Raw genomic sequence first — 18,957 nt, forward strand, 5'->3', positions numbered from 1 at the left:
GGGCCAAGCTGGACTCAGATGCTCGGAAAGGGTGATCAGGTTTTCCAAAGCCTATGGAGCAACAACCACTAGGGCAAGTGCTTACTGAGTGCCTAGAGTATGCCGGGGGAGAGGGGTACAGGCAGGAACATCAAATGGTTCCAAAAGCGGTGAGGGGCAAGACCATCGTGGCCCTATTTCACTCTTGAGAAAACTAAGGCACAGAACAGGCAAGGCACGCCTTCATGGGCAAGCTAGTCAGTGGCTGCATGCTGGGGTTTGAACTGGGGCAGCTCGTGCCCATGATCTGGTGTATTCCATCTCTCCAAGAACATCTCTAATGGGAGCTGTGTCCGAACACCTGAGGCAGACTACAATATCCAGTGAATTTATCACCATTGTTTTCTATTTATTGACTTTACACAGTAACCTTTGAATCACCCAAAGGGATATTGGGTTTCCATTCACTGTAATGCTACAATGTATCCCAGAAAATGAATTCAGTTACTTCTGAGGCTTTTTTTTTTTTTTTTTAAACCAACAGACTCAAAGGTTGTAACATACTTACAAGGTCCCTCAGGAAACAAACTGCCTACCCAATAATAAGAGATCGATTAAATGAATATACCAGGTGGAATACTACATAGCTGTAAAAAGGAAGCAGGACACCTTTTAAGTGAACAAGTCATGCATCACTGAACAATGTTTTGGTCAATGAGGCACCACATACATGCCAGGGGTCCTCATAGGCTCCACCATCAAGTCTAGGTATGTCATGGGATGTACCATCTAGGTTTGTGTCATTACACTCCGTGACGTTAACCTGATGACAAATTCACTTAATCATGCATTTCTTAGAATGGATCCTCATCATTAATGCATGCCTCATCAATGCATGACTGTATTTAAAGATAAGTTAAAATTAAAGTGACAAAAAGGTGAGCTGATTAAAGAAAATATTAAGTAAAAGTTTGGTATCTGACGTGAACAACTCAAGCTTGGGGAACCCTGGGCCTCTGAGCCTCCAAGGTTAGTGCAGGTTGACCTGGAAAGCTCTGGCAGCTTGGAAGCTCTGAGAAGCTGAAGGCCTCAGGTTCCAAGTCTGTGTACCCACAGGTCTGTTTCTCCCACCTACGGCAGGCTGGGCTTTGAATGAAAGAGTCCTCATCTAGTTGCCTGACTGGTGTCACCTCCCATACAAGGATCTACTCCCAGTGATATGACCATCTCTCATGAAAATCAATAAAGCCACTCTATGTAGGTATGTGGGGCCTTACTCAGCCCTAGTGTATCCTGTGACTACTGATCCCATTATACAGGTGGGATTGTACAGATTCAGGAAGATTAACAACCTTGCATGAAGTAACACAGTTCAGAAGCGACAACACTGGAATTTTAAGCCCGACTCTCCATCTCCAAGTCCATATTTTGTGCTACTATCAACTCCTGGCCTGCAGCCTGATTTAGATGCTTTGCTTCATGTTGGGCTCTGGGCTAAGCCCTGCTCTCTGGCTCTGATGCCGGGGCCGGCCCTCTTCAGAGCCTCAGAAGTGGTGACCCAGGCCATCTGCGTCTCCAGCCAAGGTCCCAAGGGAAAGTCACTGTGGCTGGGTCAGGAACCTTACTTCTGGGAAAATCTTCCCTCAGGAGGAGCTGGAAGGAAGGGCAGAGCTGGCTGTGGATAGCAGAAGGCATCCAGCTAGTGGGGGACACACCCCAAGCAACCGCCAATCCAGGATTGAGACACAGCGGGAGCCTGTGTTTTTCCTTCCTCCTGGACTTCCCTTTTCCTTCCCTCATCTGGCAGCTCCAACCTCAGCTGGACCAGTGTCTTGCCTGGGGAGTAGCCTCAGATTACTGCAGGCAGGGCCAGAAGACCCTCTGTTCCCACCACTGCCTTGGCACCTCTCACCACTGTCCTGATCATGCTTGGCTGAAGTAACTGCCCCATCACTCACAAGGTGGGCACGGGGCGTAACCGCTGGGACCCCACATAACTGCTCCTTTGATGTCTGATGACCTTTGAGAAAATGGCGTTTTGGCCTGATGCCCTGATGAAGCTGCCCACTTGACCCTGGGCTCCCATCTGCAAGGCAGACGCCTTCTCAGCCTATCTCCAAGCAGTTCTGAGATCCAACCCCTCCAGAAGGTTGTTGTGCCTGCTGCATCCCCCATCAGAAAATTCCTTGTGGCCACTCAGGTTCTCTCACTTGCCTCTCCCTCTCCTCTTGCCGAGGGGCCTCCAGTACAAGACAGACACATTGGGGTATGGCCGGAGCATGTAACAAGCAAATGCTTTGTGCTGGGGCTGGTGAGACTCTGCACAGCCTCACGTCCATGCCTCAGAGCAGCAACAAGCTGGGAAGGGGCCGTGAGCAGACCAGGTCAGCCGGCTCATGATGCGCACAGCTGGGATTCCAAGCTCTGCAAGCAGCCGGCTCAGTAAATAAGGTTGTAGGTCTTCACTAACGGAGAGCACCCCAAGTATCCCTGTATCTTATATAAAGAGACTTGGAGGTTCAGAGTGGCGATGCCAACCACCAGCTTGAAGGCCGGAAGGGCTTGGCCCAATTTCTCTTTTTCCATTTCAGATTCTGCAGAGAAGAATCTGTTGCCAAAGCCAGAGACCCACCCACCCATTCCCTCCAACCCCGCCTGGGTCGGCCCCACAGCATCCTGGGAAGGCCCCAAAGGATAAGAGAACATTTCTGGAGCAGAAATTGCTCCTTTTGGTGCTGGTTAGGTTTTCAGGCGCCTGCTGGGCTTGCTGAGGCTGGACACTCCCCGCCCCAAATGACTCCCTGAGGACCTGGGCCACTCCTTGAACCTGGCAGTGCATATCACAGTGCCTTGGCTCCCCAGATTCCCTCCAGACGACAGTTTCTGCTAGACAGACCCACCAACAGGGTCAAAATTCTACCCATGCAGATGGAGAGCTGGGTTCACTTCCAGCCCCAAAGTAACAAAGTCAGTACAGAACTCATGGAGGGAGCACCCACTAAACAGGCTCCCACTATATACCAAGTGCTGATATCCTGAGTCACACCCCTCTCTGTCCACTGGGACAAGCCTGGTCCCCTCTGCTCTGGTCCCCCCCAACCCCATCAGTCTGTCCTTCCTATAGCAGCCACCAGAGGGTACCTGTGAGCACCCAAGCCAGGACCCATGCCTCCTCCTCCACCCACATCCCTACAGATAAAAAGCCCAAGAGCTCCCAGTGCCCACAAGGCCTTGTAAAACCTGCCCCCTCCCCTCCCCTCACTCACTGCTATAGTCACACAGGCCTCCTCACTGTTCTTCCAACATGCCAGGCATAGTCCTGCCTCAGGACCTTTGCATGTGCTGTGCTCTCTGCTTGGAACATGTTTCCCCCAGATATCTTTAGGTCTCTGTTCAGATGCCACCTCCTTGTTGCAACTTTACCTGACTTCCTCCTGTCCATTTATAATGCAGCCCCTAGCGCTCCCCTCCCACCTGTATCTCCCCTCCTACTCATCTTGCTCCCTGGCATGTTCACATCCAACACACTAAATTATCAGCCTAGCTCCATTGCCAGTGGAATGTTTGTTTTGTTCTAGGTGCATAAACCAGTGCCTGGCATACAGTAGGTTCTTACTAAAAACCCACTGGGTAAAAGAGGACACAGATCTACAGATCTACCTGTGGTTACTCAACAAAGCCAGAATTTGAACCCACACCAGGGCAGTCTCCAGACTCCATGATCAACACTCCCTCATCACAATGGCTACTGTGTAGCTTTAGTTTCTCCAACACCTGTAAATGGGGGAAATCCTGGCTTCATCATACCCAGACTGGCAATTATCATAGGAGCAAGATGTCAAAGTAGTAAAATAAATTATTTATTCAGCCAGTGAAGGTAAATCAGAGGTTCTCATCTGGGCTGAGCCATTTTTGCCTGGGGACACCTGTGGTTGTCACAACTGGCGGCGCTCCTGGCACCGAGCAGGTGGGACCATGGATGCTGCTCAGCACCCCAGTGCCCAGGCAGGTCTCCCACAGAGAAGGACCTGGTCCCCGATGTCAGCTGTGCCAAAGGGGAGAGACAGACTTGTGCTAATAAATGAATGAAAAAGTGAGGATGCTGAGTACCTTTGGCCCACCATTCCCACTGTGGGAACCAAGTCCAGGAAGACACAGGCCTGGGGGTGACAGGACCCAGTCATGCCTGGCTGCTGGCCTGGAGGTGGTGTGACACAGTGGTCAGGAACCTGGCCTCTGTTCAAATCTCAACCTAGCCACCTCCTGGCTATGACATAAGCTTACTGTGCCTTAGTTTCCCCATCTATACAAAGGGGAAGATGGTAGCACCAATCAGCTACATCATCAGGTTGTGGTGGTTGATCTGAATGCGTTAGGCATTTACTAAAAACCAAGAAAAAATGGATGATTCAGGTATGTCAGGTGTGTTACGTGAATGATATTCTCACCTGGCAGCAGTCATTATTTTGCCTGTGGTAATTCAAGATTGTAGGCCTATTATGTGCTAAGCGGTATGCAAGGGCCGATTACATGTTCTTGTCACAAGAGCACTGGGACATGAAAAATGGGATGAGTCTCATTCAATCAGCTGAGATGTTGAGTCTCCAGCCTAGCTCAACCCAGCAGGTTGTCAGCAGAGCTAGGATTCAAACCCTGCCTGAGCATCCCAATTTCTTGCTCTGAGGGCTTTACTCTGGGTCCCCATGGGCCTGAGTGGTATCTTATTTAGGCCTCTTGGTGTGTATGGGGAGGAAGGGGTGTCTTGGTGTTAGGGTCAGGCCTGACCCTCATTCTCAACATGTTAGTGCCAGAAATGCAGTCTTCTTCCTCCTTAAACCATACACCAATCTCTCCTTACCTCTAGCACTTTCCACTAGTTTGTCCATCACCAAACTCCTACACACCCATAAAGCCCTAGCTTCAATGTCCTATCTCCCAAGAAGCTTCCCTTGGGAAGGTCTGTCTGCCAACTAAGTAATGGTGAACTCTGGCTAATTCCTAGCTATTTAAATTAAGACCCTGTCCCCTCTAAGCCTGTTACCCTCATTGAAAAATGTGGCAGGAAATGGGGTAGGTTTTTGTGCGGCTGAAGGAGGGTGAAACATAAAGTCTGTGCCAAGGCAGAGTTGGCTGGGGAGACAGACATCATCACCATCCTTACTGTTACTGTTTTATTAATGCCATCACTGTTATTTACCGGGAATCCCTCAGGACCTGATGCACTGTAAATGCTTCCTCGACCTCACTCATGGCGCACAGAGGCTCTGGTTGGCAAAATCAAGAGCCCTGGGGAGGCCCCAGCACACATACCCGTAAATGGGCACTCAGACGCCCTACACCCCGCACCAGTTCTTACCTTCTGCCGCGCAGCCTCCGACCAGCAGGACCACGAGGAAGCCCACGGGACCAACCACAGACGCCACACCAGGGCCCCAGGCAGGCGCCATGCTTGGCGGGAACCTGCAGCCTCTGGCCTCCTCCCTGGAGGGGGGTGGCCCCCCGGTCCCTCACAGACAGGCCTCAGGCAGAGCGTCAGACGGGCAGCGTCTGCAGAGACAACAGAGGGCTGTGATGGGGAGAGGAGCAGCTAGGGAAGGGGGGAAGCGGGGAAGCAGAGAGGGCAGAGAGTTGGGGGTGGAGAGTCATGGGCTTAGGGGAGAGAAGGCAAGAGGACAACGGGTTCAGGGGAGACAGGGTGACAGGACAACAGGGGAGGTGATGTGATGGGAAGGAAGTGTCGAGTCCCTGCTACAGACAGAATATTCGTGTCTCCCCAAAATTCATGTTGATTCATGTAACATCGTGAGGGCAGGGTGAGGCTCTCACCAATGGGATTTGTGTCCTAAATAGAAGGGACCCCAGAGCGCCCTCAGCCCTGTGGCCCCGTGAAGACACAGCAGGGCGTCTGTGAACAGGAAGAGCGCCCTCATCACACACCGACCCTGCCCAGGCCTTGATCCTGGACCTCACCCTCCAGAACCATGGGAAATAAGTGTCTGGCTTGTGGGGTCCTGAGGGAGCAGTACACGTGGACTGTGAGAACCCTGGCACCCAAGTCCCACACTGGGGTTGCGTACCAGCTCCAGGGGTGCTCTGAGTACCAATTTCTCCCCTTATGGCCAATACTTGTCCAGATGACACTGCCAACAATCCCTAAATCCAGTCCCATTTGGCTACCAGTTAGATCCCCCCAGCCCCGCACCCCATCCCTGGGCCTGCTTTAACATCTCCCACAGCCCCTGTCACCTCCAGAGAAGCCACGACAGCAGGTGCTCCTCTCTGAGACTCGAGGTGCAGCCATGCAGGCTGAGGGAGTCCTCCCTCCAAGGCTGTGTCCTGGCAGTGCCCTCTACTGGCACGGCTGAGCCCCACGGCCACATGCCAGGTCTCAGCTCCACGGTCACTTCCTCAGGAAGCCCTCGCTGCCCCTTGAAGGTGAAGCCCCCAAGCCCCACTCCACACCCACAATCTCAGAAAAGCCTAAGGCGGTCCTCCACGGTGTCTATCCCAGTTTGCAAATTAACATAACGCTAATCATTCAGCGTCTGCTTCCCCACAAGAATCTAAGCTCTTCCGAGGCAGAAGGGTCCCTCATTACAGGGACCAAACTCCGGGCCAGTCCCCCCCTCAATTGCCACTTCGTCCAGGACCAGGACAGAGGGCCAGGAAGGGACTGAGAGAGGCCCAGGGTGAGAAAGGGTCAGCCCTGCACCCACCCCAGGCTGCGCCCCGGGGCGGGTCCAGCCGTGACCACAGGGACTGGTGCCACATAATGACGAGACAGCCCCTGTGATTGTGCCTCCCAAAATACCCAGCTGTGGTCACCTCGCCCAGCCCGGCCCCAGGGCAAGGCTAGGTTGGTGGGGCCAGGTCATGGCCCCAGTGAAGGGCAGGAGCCTGGACGGGGCGGGGGGTGGCGGGGGAGCTTAACATGCACACAGTCAGACCAGGCACAGAGAAGGAGACTGGCACACAGGCCACAGCCACACCATAGACAGACCCAGACACACCACAGACAAACGGACACCAGACACCATCACTGTGTGTGTACTCACACAGTCAAGCGACGGAGATCGGCCCACGCGCAGTCAGACAAATACAACTTGCACACAGTCAGAGCACATGCACAACAGCTGACCTCAGACACACGGACAGAGTCAATAGAAATATTCAGTCATGCGTTTTAATCAACGTGGGCCTGCAGAGGCTGTGCCACGGAGGCTGGGTGTGCAAGAGGCTGGGTGTGTGAAGGGTAGGTGTGCAGGCGGCTGGCCATTAGATGGCCAATACACACAACCTGCACAGTCAGAACCCAGGCAAGGTTACACTCTGTAACACCTGCACAGTGACACACCCCTGGATGACACACTTCTCTGAACTCGTCCCAGTCACTAAGGGACGCGTGACTGTACACACAGAGGGTCGTGACAGAGCAGACAATATACTTACACAGTCAAACCACGACTGCACTCAGACAAGACACGCCCGCAGGTTCACACAAAGCCCACAGGTGCACAGCCAGGCAAGACCCATGTCTAGAGGCCGGCCAGGCAGCACAGCACACAGCTGAGCTCCGGGTCCACAGGGCCCAGGTAATGCACACTCCGACCACAGACTCGATGTCTGCACAGGAGCGAGGATGGCAGAGCCCAGGCAAGGGAGAAAGGCCAGGCAGTCAGTCACACACTCTTGCACATGCCAGACAATACACACAACCTGCAGTCAGAACCCCCGCCCTGTGCACTGTCTGCACTTGCAGACAGACACACGCCATCAGACAACAGACACACAAGCAGTCAGGGACCAGGGAGCCTGGAGTAAAGCTCCTTACTCTGGCCCCCACCACAGGCTCCTTCAGAGCAAAAGTAGCCACTGAGGAAGGCAGACGCCAGCTGGGAAAAACAGCCCCTGGCCAGCCGGGGCCAGGGCGACCACAGCAGCTGGCCCCACCCAGGCGGACATCTGCTTGGCCACATTTGGGAAGACAGGCCGTGACCCAAACCTCTTGGATCAACTAGGCAGACCCTCAGAGAGCTTGTGGGGAAACTGAGGTAGCACAGTGGGGTGACAGCCCAGAGGGAGTCAAACTCAGACGTACCACTCTACCAGGAACCCCAGGGGGTGACTCCCTGCTCCAGCCTGAGTCTCCTGGCCTAGAATACTGGCTTACGTGGCCAGGGGCTGCCTGTGCCCAGGAGGTCCCTGGCCACAGCTGCCTCCCCCACTCAACGTGTCCCAAGCAAGCCAGGGCCAGCTCTCTTCTAAGCACCCCTGCTTCCTTCCCACACCTCCCAGTGTCTGGGCAGGACAGGGCTGGTTCAGGTACAGCGGGCCTCGCCACAAGCTACCAACTTTCCCAAGCCCCCCGCTGCAGCTGGTCGGGATGGGGCAAAGCAATGGGGGCACTGAGGCCTGGATAAGGGGGCAGCTAATGGGGGTGGGAGGCACAGGATAGACTCACCCAGGAGAGGAGAGTCAGATACCGTGAGACATTACCATGGAAGGTCCGTTCTAGCGAGTTTTAGGCCCCATCCTTCCTATGACAGAGGTTGGACCCTGCAAAGTCCGTGACCTTCCTGCCACCCCCCACTCCTGGAAAACACCGTGGGGGTGGTTCCTGCAAGGAGTCAGGAGAGAATGCAAACAAGTCCTGTCAGCTCTGCCTTCAAAATACATACTGAATTGGCCTCTACCTGGTCCAGCCCCACCTTTGCTCACCTGGACGAATGCTGTTACCTCCCGCCCTTGCCCCCCGCCATCCGTTCTCCCCAAAGCAGCCATGAGAGGGTGCTTGTGAGCCCCCCAGTCAGGTCCTGCCCAGTCCCTGCCCACAGCCCTCCAGGGCTACCACCTCCCTGGGGGGCAAGCCCACGTCCTCCCCACGGTGCTCCTCCCTTCTCTGCCTTCATTTTCTTCCTCTTTCCATTCCTCAGTCAGCCTGTCACCGTTCTTCCAATACGCCAGGCCCAGTCCTGCCCCCCTGCCTTTGCATGCGCGGAGCCTGCTGCCTGGATATCTGTTTCCAGACATGTTATTATTTGGCTGAGAATGAAAGAGTGAAGGGAAGGCGGGGAGGTATCTCTGCACCAGGAACGGCATGAGGAAGGGCAAGAAGAAATGCCTAGAGGTCCCGGGAGGGAGAGGGGGAGAGACTGGTACAGAGAAAGATGTGGCATCAGGTCAAGCCTCCTCTCTGCCCCTCTAGCAGTAAAGCAGCCCGATCACCAGCCCATCAGCCCTATTACTGTCAAGATGGGGAAACTCAGGCAGGTGCATGAGGGCTGCCTAAGGTGTGGCCATTAAGAAGGGAACAGTCACTTAGGGGAGTTGCGGGAAATAACTTGGGCAGCAGATGAGACAGGCATGGGGGAGGAAGGGCAGAGGGAAGCAGCTCCAGACCTGGAGCCCAGGCCCAGGGAGGCTCCCTGCCCACCCTGCTCAGCCACCTGCCAAGGGCTTCCTCCATACCTCTTGGTAGTCCACCACAGGGAAGCACCCGTCTTTCACAAATGAGGAAACTGAGACTCACCGAGGAGGGGGACTTCCCAAGGCCCCTTGCAGGGTCCAGAGCTCATGCTAAATCACATGGCTATGTCCTTCCTGGGTCACTGTGTGATCTCAAGAAAGAGAATGACCCTCCCTGGGCCCCAGTACACCCTGCTGGGTGGTCTCTGAGGGTTCTTAGGCAGTGCTGATGAGGAGCAAGTGGCCACCCATTCCAGCTGGGCGCCAGGAGGGGGGCACGTGATCTTGGAACCAGCCTTGTGTACCCACGCGGTGCAGAGAGCATAAAGGGGTGATTATGAGCCAGGACTGGGCAGCAAACAGGCTCTGTGTCACCAGCACGAGGCAGGGTCCTTTGATTAAGTAGGCAGGGGTGTCGCTCCCTGTCCCCTGACTCAGGGTCGGTCCTGTCCTGGGAGGGGGGTCTAGAGGCTCATCGACCCTCAGGGGCGTTTCATGGCCCCAGGGCAGGGGAAGGTAAGGTTGACTTCACTGGTTGGTTGGGCTTAGGACAAGGCTCCCAACGGTACAACCTCACACACACCTCTCCTGCCCCACTGCCTTCCTTCTGGGCCCAGACTATACTGCTGCTTTGAACCCCATTTTCACAGCCTCAGAGCTTCTGGAGGGCAGAACCCCAGATCTAGTTTCCTTGGATTACTGTGTCCCCAAGTGTCAAGCAGGGTCTGAGCTCAAGCCCTGGTCACTGGTGAGCGCAGTGGCTCTGGCTAATCCCCTCTCCCTCCTGGGGCCTTGAGGTCCCTCCACCAGGAAATGGGCTAGGGCAGGGCCGGGTGGGGCTGGCCCTGCCATCTTTCCCGGAACGTGCTTGGACTGGGGCAGGGAGTTGCTTTTAATTGACTACCAATCTCTACTGGGTGCTGTTCCCAAAGGTCCCTAAGGCCAGGAATGGACAGGTGGGGTGGATGGAGAGCCAGTCTCGGGCCAGTGAGGAATGAGTAATGCCCACTGATGACCCTCTTGTGTTTCCTTCTGTTCGACAGATGAGGAAACTGAGGCCTGGAGAGGAAGTGCTATTCTTCACTGTGGAGGGGCTGGGCTGGGGTTCAAGGTCAGAAAATAGTTTTCAATACAGCCCAGAGTTCACACTCCTTGGTTTCCAGGCTCCAGACTTGGCCCTGCCAGCTTGTGCCCTAGGTCAGCTTCATGGAGGAATCTGTATTGCCCAGATTTGGGTTGCACCCCAGCTCGAGTCACACCTACCATCGCTCCCAGCTCCCCTGCTCCGCATTCTGACCCTGGGCCCTCCTGCTGCCTCTTCCCACAGGTTCCCGCAGTTCCCACGTGCACTGTTCTGTGCCAGTGCTCCAAGGCTTTCTTAACACAGGCCCCCTTACCAGGTACCTCTCTCCCCTACAGGCCCAGTTGTCAGCTCATCCTTCAAGCTGCAGCCACGTTTCCCCCACGCCAGGTTGTTCCTGATCCCCTCGGAACTGTTCCCTTCACCCCGGGGTCCCTTCCACAGCCCAGCTGTGGCCTCCCATCCTGGGGCTGGGCGTGGCTATGTCCAACTCTGCCCCCCCCCCCCCCCCCGCCGCCCCGCCGCCAAAATAAAAACCTTTCATGGTTCCCATTAATGTCCATTAAAATCCAGACGCGTAACTTCAGCCTCCGGAACTGCTGGCTGCATTGTGTTGCACCCCTAGAGTCACACGTATCCTGTCTGAGCCCCGACTCTTTGCCCTCTGGCTTGCCTGGGATCGCAGTACACAGTGCTCCTTCCATTCAGCACTTTCCCTCTTTCCCCATCAAACTTCAGCTCTCAATCAAAGGACTCTGCTGGGCTGTCACTTCCTCAGGAAGTCCTCTCGGATGACCCTCTGAGCTCCCTAGCACCCTCTGCTCCCATGATGGGCCTTTCCCCCACCCCAGGAATGTGCATATACTGGATACCTACTGCATGCCTGACCCCACTCGGCACTTTGCCCACATCCTTCTTGTGGTCACATCTACTTCAGAGGGGGAAACTAAGGTCAGCGGGGGACACCACAGGCAAAGGGGGTGGCCACAGGCAGACTCCAACAGCAGCTTACATCTGTTCTGGGAATCTGTTCAACGCTTAAGGGCTGGAGATGAGGTCCAAGAAGGGGCAGGCATGGCTTAGAGGGGGGTGTCCTCTGGGAGTTGGCATAAAGTCCCTCTGGTGTCACCCAGGACTCTAGAAAGGAATTCTGGGAAGCAAGACCCCAGGCAATAATAGGGGTGCTGAGGCACGGGTTCCTTGGATGACAATGGGGCTGCAAAGGCATGGAGCTGAGGGGCAGGAACGTGAAGTGGAAAGCGGGTGCAGATATTCTTGTCCCAACCCACCCAGTTTATTAAAGACCCCAGGAGCCACATCAACCTGAGTCCACGGGTCCCAGGAACACAGGGACAAATGGAAAAAGGGAAACTTTCCGTGAGTTTGGGGGTGGATCAAGGCAGGGATCCAAGCCGCCTATCTCCACTCCACCCACCACCCATGGTTCTGCCGCCTCGCCTGGTCTGCGGCTGGGCCCGGGGAAGGTGCCAGAACGCCGGAGCCCCCATCAGCGCATCCAGGAGGGGCAGCAGAAGCAGCCCGAGCCTGGCTCCGCCTCCGAGAGGGGGAGGTCGGCTGGGGGCCAGGCGGGGGAGGGGACCCCTCGGAGCATAACGGTCTGGAGTTTTCCAAAGTGCCAGCAGCCAGCCTGCTCGGACGGCGGGAGCCCAAGGCAGCGGCGATCTGAGCTGCCCCTGGAGGGCAGCTGGGGCGTCCGCGTGGGGCGGGGGGTGGGGGGAAACCGCAAGGGTCCCCCTCCCAGGAACAGTGAGAAGGGGCACAGAGGGGGGCAAAGCCCAGGGCGGCCTGGGACTCGGGCTGGAAGGGGATCGGGGCGCACTCACCCCGCGGCTTGGAGACCGGGTGGGAGACCGGCGGGTCCAGCGCAGCTCCTGCTGGGAAGCGCCGTCCCGGCGCAGCGGGAAAGCGAGGGCTCGGGAGCGGCCCGGCCCAGCAGCTCGACCCGGGGCGGCCGGGGGCGGGGCGGGGGCGGGGCCCCGGCCGGAAGTGGGGCGGGGGAAGCCCGTGGGGAGCCCCATCTGGGGGGCGGGCAGCGTCCTTGGGGATGCAGGGGGTGGGGAGGCTTCGGAGGGGCTGTGCCCCTTCCACATGCACAAATGGGGCAGATCCCTAAGGGGCGTGACCCTCCCCCCTTGGAAGTCTGCGCCCCGAACGAGGCCCTACCCTGCTCCCTCTTCCCTTCCAAGCGCAGACTGTGGCCATGGTAACGGATGAAGGGGTGGATGCTGCAGAGCAGCAGAGGGCTCCCCAAACACTCCCGAATACGGGGGGTCGCAGAAGGGGCCGAAAGACCCCCTCCCAGTCGGGGCAGGTGGCAATGGCCGCGCCCCCTGCACCCAGAGACCCAGAGATGGGGGAGGGGCGCGACAAAGGGGCCTCCCTCCCCTGGGAGTTCGCTGGGGTCCGGGCGATGAATGGGGGACACCGTGGCAAAGGCCCCTATCCTGACCACAAGCCAGAGCAGGGGGTGGAGAGCGCAGGGCCAGATTGGAAACAGATGGGGCCACCGTGCCAGGCCCGAGACACCCGATCCCGGGGAGGGGCAGGGAGGAGGAAGAGGGTGGAGAAGTGGGGGCGGCCCCACCCCGGCAGCCAATCCCAGCTGAGGGGCTGCCCGTTGCGGGTTTGAAAACTCCACAGGCGACTGGGGAAGATGGAGGCTCAGGGGGTCCTGGGAGCTTGGGGAAGCGATCAGGGAGGGGCAGAACCCGGAGGGAGACCCACAGGCCTCGGCAGGAGGGGCCCGCTCCCCGCATCTGCTCCCATGCTCGGCAAGAACGCCTCTCGTTCCACCATTAGCGCTCAGGATGAATCCCATGGCCGTCATTTATTGAGCCAGCACATAGGAGCGCTTCTGCAGATGGTCACCCACCAGCTCCGGGGGAAAGCGGAGGAATGAAATGATTCCCTGAAGCACAGGAAGGCAGGGATTCTAACCAAGGTTCGGGTCCAGCCGCGAGTTGCTACCCACAAGACCACAGCAGGCCAAGAGTCCGAAAATGATAAGGAATCCCTAGAATTTACAGCCCTCCCCAAGCAGTGCCGAGAGAGAAGGGCACCCAGTAGGTTGCAGGGCTTTGATGGGGGAGAGGGAGACACGGCAGCTGTGGAAACCCAGAAGGGTCCCTGATCAGGTTCAGATAACTCATTTCCCATGGTGGCCCATCCATGCACTGCTATGGCTGCCCTACAGGGTGCACCTCCTACCTCCCCAGCACTCAGCACCTCCTCAGTGGCTGATCTGTACCTTTCACATCATGTGGCCCAGTTCCCTCCCCCCTGAACAATGGAAGGTATAACCCCAGGTCCCCTGGCACTGGGGAGGCCTGGGCTGGAGTCTCCCACGCACTGGACGCACTGTAGGTGCTTGGTGAATATCTAGATGTAGATTCTTCACTTGGCCCTTCTGCCAGGTGCACACAGTAGGCACTGTCCAACACAGAATGGTCTGACATCTCCTCCCCCCAACATGAGTCTCATACGTGGGAGGCACACAGTAGGTGCCTCACAGAAGTGGGACACAGGAGGTATTCTCTAATCAACAGCATAACCTCCCCGAGCTCAGCAGGACACACTGCTAGAGGAAGGTACTGGGTGCTCTGCACGCATCTGCAGACAGGCAGAGGGATCATGCAGACCTGGGTTTGAATCCAGACATAACCCATGTGACCTTACACTCTGTGCCTCAGTTTCTCCATCTGTAATATAAACCAGGCACCCTACAAGAAGCCACCTGGTCAGGACACCCAGGGCTGAAGTGCCTGTCTGTGTCACCTAGGAGCCAGAGGATAATAGCTGAGGACCTGTTGCCCCTTCCCTGGGCCTCTTGTCCATATGTCCCTGGAGAGGGCCTCCTGTCTCCATGTGATGGTGGTGACCCTTCAGCGGGGGAGAGAGATCTGGGGCAGATCTCTTGCATCTCCGGCTGGGAGGCCCCTTATGCACAGCCACAAGGTGCTCCATAATGGCTCTGATCATCTCATACGCTAATTGCCTGGCCCAGGGAGCACCTCTCTACTAGACTGTGTGACCTTGGCGGGCAGGGCTAGGTATTGGTCAGGACAAGCATGGCACACAGTAGGTTTTCAGCAAATATCTAATAAATAGCCAGACCCTCACCCAGAAGAGCCCCCTCCAACACTGCTCTCCCCCAGAGGCCAAATATGCAGCACCTTCATGACAAAGCAGGGGTTGTTAGCTACCCTTTTCTAAAACAAACATTTGTTGAGTTCCTACTGTGTGCCAAGCCTGACTGCAGGGCATAGAGAGGTCACCATAAAACTGACAAAGATCTCTGCTCCTACTCCAGTGGGAACAAATAAAATACAGCAGGTCCTCCAATAAAGTTTCATTCAACATCATTTTATTATAATAGTGATGAGAACAAAATAATATCCAATCTATGTTGAAAGAAAGGATGTTATTTGAGGGCTTGCTGAATTTTTGTTTTATACATTTTTTTCACTTACAGTTGCAATTTCCAAGAATCTATTGATGTCAAGTGGGAACTCACTGCACACCAAGGATCAGCTGGTGATAAAGGCTCTCAAGATGAACAACGTGGGGGGAGGTCCTCCTGGGTAGGATGTCATATTAAATAGGCGAGGGCCAGGAAGTGAGGAGGTGACACTTGAGCTAAGATATTAAAGTGTGGATGTTTCAAAGGAGCAATTCAGGCATCAGGAACAGCACATACAAAGATCCTGGGGCAGGACATGCCTGGCATATTAGACAGACAGTGAGAAAGCCTCTTCCTGGCTAGAATGAGGGAGGGGGAGAGAGGGAGATGGGGAGAGCAGGGGAGAGACAGAGGCAGATCCTGCGGGGTCTTGTGGGGACTTGGACTTTTACCAGGAGGAAGGTGGAAGCCCTGGGGAGCTGTAGGGAGAGAAAGGAGAGGATGCGGCTCGGGTATTTACAGGTACCCTCTAGCTGTGCGGATACGACAGTCTGTGTAAGGCCAAGAGTAAAGACCAGGAACTATGGCAGAAGCAACTGCACTGGTTTAGGTGGAGCAGCAGGGAAAAGAGGCACATTCTGGAAAGATTGTGAAGGCAAAGTTAACAGAATTTTCAAAAGGACAGTTTGGAGGCATAAGTTAAAGGGATGACTATAGGGTTTTTGACCTAAGCACCTTGAAGGTTACAGCTGCCACCTCCAGGAAGTCCTCCCAGACTGCTTTGCGCACCCAGTGCCTGTAGGAGCTGACCCCAGGAGCCCCCAAATGTTCATGTGATATGTGCTCAGTACACAGGAGGCAGCTGCCCTTGGGGAGGAACATGGGATAGATCACGTCAGCTTCACAGCTGGGACTTTGGGGGTAATTTTTTTCAAAATAACTTTTCTTCTAATTATAAAATAGGCACGTGCAGCAGAAAATTAGGAAAAATCAGCAAAAAGAAGAAAATAAAAATTGCCCATAATCCACTCCTCTCCTGAAGAGAAACTCTTAGCATGTGGTCATTTTCATTCACTCTTTCCACAAACACTTACTGAGCACCTACTGTGTGCTGGGCTGCCGGGGACTTGGTGGTGAGCATGACAGGGCCGGCTCCCTGTGCTCTCGTGGGGCAGACATAAGTTGGAGTGGACACCCAGGGAGACAAACACTGTTAACAGTGCTGTGAGATGCCAAAAAAGGAAATGAAATATACTAGAAATGAGACTGTAGAAGCCGGGGGCATGTGGAGGGGCCTCCGAGGACGGAGATGAGAGCAAATCAGACACGCGAACACCTCCGGGAACAGAGTTGCAGGCAGAAGGAACAACAAGTACCAAAGGTCCCGGGGCCCACCGCTTCCTTTTAGTCTTCACTCTATGTGCGCAAAAGGGTACTTTTCCTTCTTTAAAGGAGACCACCACTTGCCAGTATCCAGCCCAGAGAACTTAATGGACTTCCACTGTTCTCCATTAAAAACAACACTGAAAGGGAAGCCCGCAGATTAAGTGGGGCCCCATCCTTTCCTCCAAACAGCTTGCAAGCGAACAGTGTCCCCCTGGGACTGCAAGCTTTTAAAACGTGCCTTGATAGAGAGCCCTCAGAAAAAACTTCATCTTGGACACACCTGGGCAGGACCCCATTACTACTCTCCCATGTCCCACCTTCCTCACATTTGGGGTCAAAATCTCTGGAAATTTCATTTCTGGGTAACTACCAAATTCCACACCCCTGGTTTTCAGAGTGAGAGAGAAACTGGCTGGGCGGCTTCTCCATTCTCTGGGCTCCCCACCCCTAGGTTGCCTGTGCCCGCAGGGCCCCTCCCCACCTAGCTGGCATTTGTGACCTGGGGCACTGAGCCTGTGCCTACAAGTTGGGAGTGTGCCTCATCTGCTCACACCCTGGCCCTGGCGCCGTGTCTGCCTGCCAGCCACACCGCAGCAGGCACACTGCCCACCGCAGGCATGCCCCAGCTCTTCTGCCTTCTTCACCTGTCAGTTCTCTCAAGCCCAGATACTTCCTCTCCTTCCAGATAAATCATGACACCGTCAGGTGTGGCTGGATCCAGCAAACCTGTTCCTCCTAAGCCCTCCCTTTGTCAGTTGATGGCAGTTCCATCCTAACAGGGACTCATTAAAATCTGATAACCAGCCTAACTTTTCTCCTCTCACACCCACAGGCTGCTGGTCTGGAATTGCTCTCAAATTTAATTTCTCATGAATTTATTTATCTTTACCCACGAGATCTACCTACCCCGTGTAGTCCCCATCATTGCCCACCTAGACCTGTACGGTCCCCTCTGCCCTGGCTTCCCAATCCCACCCTCACCCCCATCTGTCCTCCCCAGTAAAGCACCTAAATCAAGGCCTGACCCCCTTCTACACCCACAGCCCTCCAGGGCTCCTACCTCCCTCAGGGTCAAATTCCAAGCCTCCCCCGCTGTCCCAGAGGGCCTTGTACAACCTGCCCTGTTCTCTACCTGCCCTCACCTCCTTCGTCTCCCCCGCCCCACTCTACTCCAGCCATTGGGGGCTCTTCCAATATGGCAAGCACAGTCCTGCCCCAGGACCTTTGCACTGGCTGCTCTCTCTGCCTGGACACCTTCCCCCACATTTTCATGGCTATATCCTCACTATTCACGCCTCCCTCAGTCATTGGCTGACCGCTCAGGTAGCACCTCCATCATCCTTTATCAAACCTTCCTCTAATTTGCAACATTTGCGGCAATATGGGAGCACATGTGTACTGGGGTCTCCAACAAGCTGTACTACACAGTGTAGTGGGCACCACTATTCAGGATTGTGTAACTGCACTCTATGACCTTCGCACAACAACAAAATCACTAAAGGTGAATTTCTTAGCGCATGTCCCCTCAGTAAGCCACTGTAACTCTTTCCTTTTTGGCCCGTATTGTTATCTTTACTGCCTAGCTCTGCACCACCCAATATGGGAACCAGTCACATGAGACTAGTTAAATTAAAATAACATTTAATAAAAATTTAAGCTTTAACTAGTCACACTAGTGATGCTTCCAGTGTGGCTCATGGCCATGGCATGGGGACAGAGAGCTCATTTCTATCATCACAGAAGTTCTGGGGGGAAAGAAGAAAGTTCTGTGAATGGCTCTGCTGGAAACTGGGAGCCAGGAGGGCAGAGCTGGGTGGGTTCTGGTCACTGTGGGCCCCAGGACCTGGCACAGGCGCTCAACAAATGACTTCTAAATGAATGCATGAATGGCTAAGAGGCTTTGCAAAGCCTGGAGGGGCTGATCTGAGGGGCAGAGCAGTGGCTGGCGGGCACCAACCAGAGCTGCAGTTCTCCCGCTGGCTCTTACCTGATAGGCTCTTGAGTTCCCTAAACTTACTGTCTTCCCAAAGGAAGAAAGGGAGACACAGAGAGCAAAGGCCACATGGCAGAGACCTACAAGGCTTACCCACCAGGGGCACCCTCCCTGGGCTGATACTCCAGGCTCCAGGCAGAAGTTTGCCAAAAGCTGTCGTGCCACAGCAGGCGCCACTTGCAGCCTGGCATTAAGGCACCGAATCAGCCAGAACAGGAGGTGGAAGGCCCTCCCAGGCCCACCCTCTCCCCCCTTGAGCCTGTGGCTGCTTTAATGGATCTGGCTGCGTCCTCTCTGCAACACACCTCTGCACCCGCCAGATCCCTAGCAGGGACGTCCATGGCATGGCCCCTAAGTCCTCCCCTCCTTGCTCACAGCATCCCAGTAGCCCTCGCTGACTCTTTCATTCCATTGACTCATGCTTTTCTTTAAACTGATTTGCCTTAGAAACTAACTTTATAACGCTGGGCTCAAGCCGGGCCTTGCAAGTCACCAGAAAAATTGTTTCAATGAAAATATGTACTAAGGTCTTCCATTTTCCCTGGACACTGTAGCTAAAGTCAATAGCCTGGTGGGATTTGGTTATAAAGTGACTGGCAGGCATTGGGGTTAAATATCACCTTGCACTTGACT

The 18,957-nt window shown here is 55.0% G+C and overlaps 1 protein-coding gene across 1 annotated transcript in view; it reads right to left on the minus strand.

The window, feature by feature from the left end:
- PTPRS (protein tyrosine phosphatase receptor type S) overlaps positions 1 to 12,468 on the minus strand; it is a 69,648-nt gene extending 57,180 nt beyond the window's left edge. Inside the window, exons 1-2 of the mRNA XM_037505142.2 lie at positions 12,370 to 12,468; positions 5,336 to 5,526 (exon numbers count right to left, since the gene is read on the minus strand). Of these exons, the coding sequence (XP_037361039.1) occupies positions 5,336 to 5,426 (91 nt within the window). The 5' untranslated portion in view covers positions 5,427 to 5,526; positions 12,370 to 12,468. The remainder of the gene's footprint in view (positions 1 to 5,335; positions 5,527 to 12,369) is intronic.
- Positions 12,469 to 18,957: the final 6,489 nt, after the last annotated feature.

Source organism: Talpa occidentalis, unplaced genomic scaffold (genome assembly GCF_014898055.3).
Source record: "Talpa occidentalis isolate TD23 unplaced genomic scaffold, MPIMG_talOcc4v2.1 talOcc4.12, whole genome shotgun sequence".
NCBI lineage: Eukaryota > Metazoa > Chordata > Mammalia > Eulipotyphla > Talpidae > Talpa > Talpa occidentalis.